This window comes from Sardina pilchardus, chromosome 10, assembly GCF_963854185.1.
Source record: "Sardina pilchardus chromosome 10, fSarPil1.1, whole genome shotgun sequence".
Taxonomy (NCBI): domain Eukaryota; kingdom Metazoa; phylum Chordata; class Actinopteri; order Clupeiformes; family Clupeidae; genus Sardina; species Sardina pilchardus.
This window is the reverse complement of record NC_085003.1, coordinates 24,972,215-24,977,385: the sequence shown is the minus strand read 5'-3', so window position 1 is coordinate 24,977,385 and position 5,171 is coordinate 24,972,215. Positions and strand designations below refer to the sequence as shown.

Genomic DNA, 5,171 nt, shown 5'->3' with positions numbered 1-5,171 from the left:
GTGCGCTGTGCTCTGACTGACAGGCGGGGTCATGTGACCACCAGTCTGGCGCTCGGGGCCGAAGCGAGGGAGACGGCCCGTGGAGGAACATGCGTACAAACTCTCGCGCCGCGCCTCGCCTCGCGCTCCGTGTGACATGGCCGCCGAGCATGTGCAAGACATCACACCACGGGTCGGCCCAGCCGCTGGGTGGAGGCTGCCGCCTGTCAACGACTGTGTGTGTGTGTGTGTGTGTGTGTAGCCAGATGTGGACGCCATGTCTCTTTGTCTCCATCTGGGAGTATTTACATATTTTTTTCTCCTTTCTCTGGGAGCCGCACAGCAAAAGCACAAGATATCAATTTGAGATCCTTTTATGACACTTTTTAACAAATTTGCAGGAGGGATTTCAACATCCCGTAAAAAAGGCCCCTCTCCACGCAAGATGATCTTTACAACACTGATATCAGCCTGGCGACATCTGGAGGATCAGAGAGAAGAATTCTACTCTCCTTCAAAATTTGATGTTTGAGAAAAGAAAAAACAAAGAAATTGGTGGTACGTCACAATGAAAGTTGCAATTGCTGTTTAAATTTAAACATGACAAACAGATTATCTTGAAATAAGCGGGTTTAAAAACAAAAAGTGCTCCTGCAGCAACCAGAAGCACCCACAGGCTGGACCGGAGTCAGGAGGGAAAAAAAAGGATTCGGCAGGAGAAACGCTGAAGAATTCTCCCCAGCGGTAAAAAGAGGCTTGTAATTTAGAAGGCCAGAACTTCCCCAGTCCAATTTAGAGAACAATAAGCCCAAGCGCAGTTTCATTGCAAATATGTGTGAATAAACGGCATGTATAATTAAAGGTCCCTGTTGAAACGAGTTCGCCCGCTTTTGTAAGTCACTCCACTGAAGCTAGGACACCATTGCAGGACACCATTACTTTATTATGGAAAAAAAGCAACACTGGGAAACTCTACTCTGGCACAGGTTTTTTTTTTTGTTTGTTCGTTTTTCTCGATATTACAAAACCCCCAAAAGGCTACAAATCTTGATAATTTATACAAATACAACAACTTCTCAAAAAATAAAACATTTTTTTTTTCTTAATTTAGTAAACTCTCTCAGTGCTCAGTGAGCACACACACACTCACACATACACTCCCACCCATCTGCTTGGAATCCCTGAGTAGAGACACAAAATGAAAGGTCTGACTTCCTCCACTTCTCAAACACCAGAGAGAGAGAGAGAGAGAGAAGAGAGGGACAGAGAGAATGGTGATGAAGGGGGGGGGGGGGCATTTTTTGTTTTGTTTTGAATCATTTTTACCATGACAACAAAACTGGACTTCCCTTTCAAAAGCTTCAGCAACTAACAATGCGTGGATAAAGACGGACAGACACACGCACGCACACACACACACACACACACACACACACACACACACACACACACACACACACACACACACACACACACACACACACACACACACACACACACACACACACACACACACACACACACACACACACACACAGTGTGGATGCATCAATGAGGAGATAAAACTAGTTTGTGATTACAAGTACTGTGCCCCCACAAAGAATGAGAGAAAAGGATATACTGTTACAGTATGTTACACTGTTTGTGACAACTGTGTCAACAAAACAATACTCAGCTCCTTAGTTTACTTCAGACTTTTAGTGTTAGTGAATAGTGATACTACCCCTCATCTCACTTCATGAAGACACACGCACACACAGGCACACACACACACACAGACACACAGACACACACACACACACACGCAAACACACACACAGGCACACACACGTACACACACGGAAATTTCTTCCCAAATCATTCTCTGTGTAGACAACCAGACAAGTGTGCACACAAACCAATAAACAAACAGAGAAGAAATAAATGCCTTGAAAGCTTAACTTGAAGAGTCTATCAAGCAAACAATCTGAAGCACTTGTGTAGTTGTGTAGTACTGTGGCTCCTTGTGAAGTCTGCTCAACGGTTTCCTGTGAAACACAATACAGTCCCAGCTGGATCGTTTTCCATGGAAACACAAAAGACAAATATTAAAGGAACTTAAGAGACCTTCAAAAACGGACATTTGTAGCTTCTCCTTTAGCAATTTGCTCCCAGTATGTTTGATGGATATTAGCATTGACAGAATAAAATGTTAACACATACAGACACTAGTAGGCAGAAATGAGCACTGAAATTATAAAAGAAAATAAAGGAAAAAAACACAAACGATTAAACACAATTACTTCAATATAATTCAGAAAAACAAAACTTTGTGATTTAACCTCTCAGGGCTTGTACTTTTAAATCTTAATGCAAGATAATGTAGCCTTTTATATATTATGTTTCATCTATACACTCCAAAATAAGGAATTACACAAATAAACAAATTGTACATATAGACAGTCCCTTCAACAATTCTGGTGCAGTGATGAACTGAGAGAAGCATATCCGAAAGAGGCAAACATGGCCAATCAGAATTCTAATACCTCAGCTGTGAAAAAACCGAAAGAACTGAAACATGTTTTACCTTGAGGATATCTTAATTAACATTAAGAGTGAGGAATCAGAGGTATGTTAATGTTTACCTTCAAGAAATCAAACAGATTATAAACCATATTTAAAATGCTAGCTGAAGCCCAAGGCTGGGTTCTGTTAATCAACACATTATACCATTATGCTATAACGTACCATTACAGTATGTTAATAATACCTGTTGAGCTGTATTAACAAACTGTAAGTAATGTTAAATGTGGTCAGTCATGATTCATCAATGTTAACAATTAACTATGTGGAACTAATGTTAATCAATGATTCCTCATGGTAAAGCATAGGACACAATCCAAAGACAGGATCGCTCTGGTTCTTCAGATCACAATTGCTGAACCACAAAAACAAAAGTACCGTTGCTACGTCATGCCATCATATTCCACTGACCAACAGTCAACATTAAGTGGAAGCCCTTTAAGCGGGCGCTGCTACACCTTTGTGTAAGCTACCTCGAAGAAGTACAGACACAAGTGGTATGTGAGAAAGAATAAATAATATAAAACAACTCTCAGATTCTTTGCTAACACTTCAGTTCTCCACCTTCATTGTAAGGCAAAGTACAACTAGGCCTCAGTCCTGTGTCCTCTGTCCTCAGAGTTAGATAGTCACCTGAATACTTAAGTCCTTTTTAACATTTTTATCAGAAAAGGTCAGGAAGAGCTTCTGTTTCTGAGTGTGCACTTAGCCAAGGCCTAAATGGCAAAGTCAAGAAAAACATTTAAGATGTCAGAGGTGAAGCCGTCTTGGAGGCTATTGTGTACTTCAGAGTATTGGACTAAAATAATACCTTCCTTCCGTGAGATTGGAATTGTGAAATGAGATGTACTCAGGCCATAGGAAACACGATGGGTTATTTTCACTCAAAAATCTTAATTGAAGATATTGGCCGACTTTCAAGTGCTTAATTCGTACAGACCGTTTGATATGAGAGGGAGTGTAACCTTCATCCACAACCGGGACACCCAAGTCAATAGGCAAACTGGACCTTTAACAGAATGCCCAGTTTCCACGGGTTACCAGATTATAGCTCCGTATGGGACCAGGTCTGGTCTAGAGCAGATGTGTATTAGTCCCGACTTGGCCTGGACCAATGATCCAATCAACTGCCCTCTGGTCACCTTTCCCCTTTAAGACCAAAATTTACAAGACTGGCACATACACACGCACACACGCACACACACCATGCTTCAACATACTTCACAAACATGGGGTGTGCAGTTATGTGATATTTGGTATTACTTTATATGAATAGGCTACGATAGAAAACGGTCTCTCCTCATAGTTTCCCCCACATCATAGCAAACAAGGGAACCACCGGTGAACTAGTGATGTTCCTACAACGTGCAGAGAAACTGGCGTAGACATAGCTTCCGCCAAGAGTTACAAAAAAAAACTTTACTTGCCAACAATCCTTGCTCTGAGGAAGGCCTTATGGGTACTGTAATTTAAATTTCCCTTTTTTGCCCCAATCATCTTGCACCATCCCCCAGGGCAAACACTGGCCCAACGAACCGATCAGTCATCAAAGTCTTAATTTAACAGGAGTTTTCAAGTATGGACCGACAGCCCAGGTAAGTCAGGTGCTCTGCTCAGCTGAGTAGGGAAACAGCTAGCCCACCTGGCTGTGTGAACTTCAAGAACTAAAACACAAATAAAAACAAACAAACAAACAAACAAACAAACTGTTCACACATCTCGCCCTTCTCCATGACCCAGTGTCTGCAGAAATCAAGATGGCGGGGAGGCTGAGCAGTCCAGTCCATGTCTGAGCCCTTGTGTCCTTTCTCAGGCCACAGACAGGGCTTGCACTGGAGAGGGCCCGGCTGTCTGGGTGAGAGTTTGTCTCCACATGTGTGTGAGTCTTTCTGTCTTTTTTTGTCTGTTTCTGTGTGTGTGTGTGTGTGTGTGCGTGTCTGCGTGTGTGTGTATGTGTGTGTGTGTGTGTGTGTGTGTGTGTGTGTGTATGAGAGAGATAGAGAGAGCGTCACGGTGCCATGGTCCGTAGGCCCTGCTTCTCCATGATGTTCCACAGCTTGCGGAGGTTGGACTGGGTGATGGAGTCGTCAGGTTTCAGCTCCAGGGCACGCAGGTAGTTGGCCTCGGCGTCCTGCAGCTTGCCGTTCAGGTGCAGGATGGCACCGAGGTTCATCAGAGCAGCAGGGTACTGGTGGAGGAAGAAACACACAGAGAGAGAGGGAGAGAGAGAGAGAAACACACAGAGAGAGAGGGAGAGAGAGAGAAACACACACAGAGAGAGAGGGAGAGAGAGAGAGAGAGAGAGACAGTTAGCTAACAAGGTTCACTTGGCCCAGCAGACTGCAGACAAAGGCTAACACAAACGAGCCACTGGCCTTGACTGGCCAGACAGCTAGAAGGGGGAAAAAACGTGGCATACTGAATTCATACCCCCCACCCCCACCCCCACCCCTGTAACCCTCACGCAAACTCCCTGTCCATCACATGTTCAGAATTTCACACTTTCTCCCCTCATGCACACACAGGCACATTTCTTATGCATGACATCAAACCATAAATCCACGCCATAATGTCTCACACTCTCTGGGTCTGACTGCCTGGGGAACGGGCTAGATTTTTCACACACAGAT

General features: G+C 43.7%; 1 protein-coding gene across 1 annotated transcript in view; it reads right to left on the bottom strand.

Annotated features, from left to right (window-relative positions):
- Positions 1 to 2,100: 2,100 nt before the first annotated feature.
- Positions 2,101 to 5,171, bottom strand: part of tmtc2b (transmembrane O-mannosyltransferase targeting cadherins 2b) — a 133,686-nt gene continuing 130,615 nt past the window's right edge. The window contains exon 12 of the mRNA XM_062547753.1: positions 2,101 to 4,729. Coding sequence (XP_062403737.1) covers positions 4,550 to 4,729 — 180 coding nt within the window. The 3' untranslated portion in view covers positions 2,101 to 4,549. The remainder of the gene's footprint in view (positions 4,730 to 5,171) is intronic.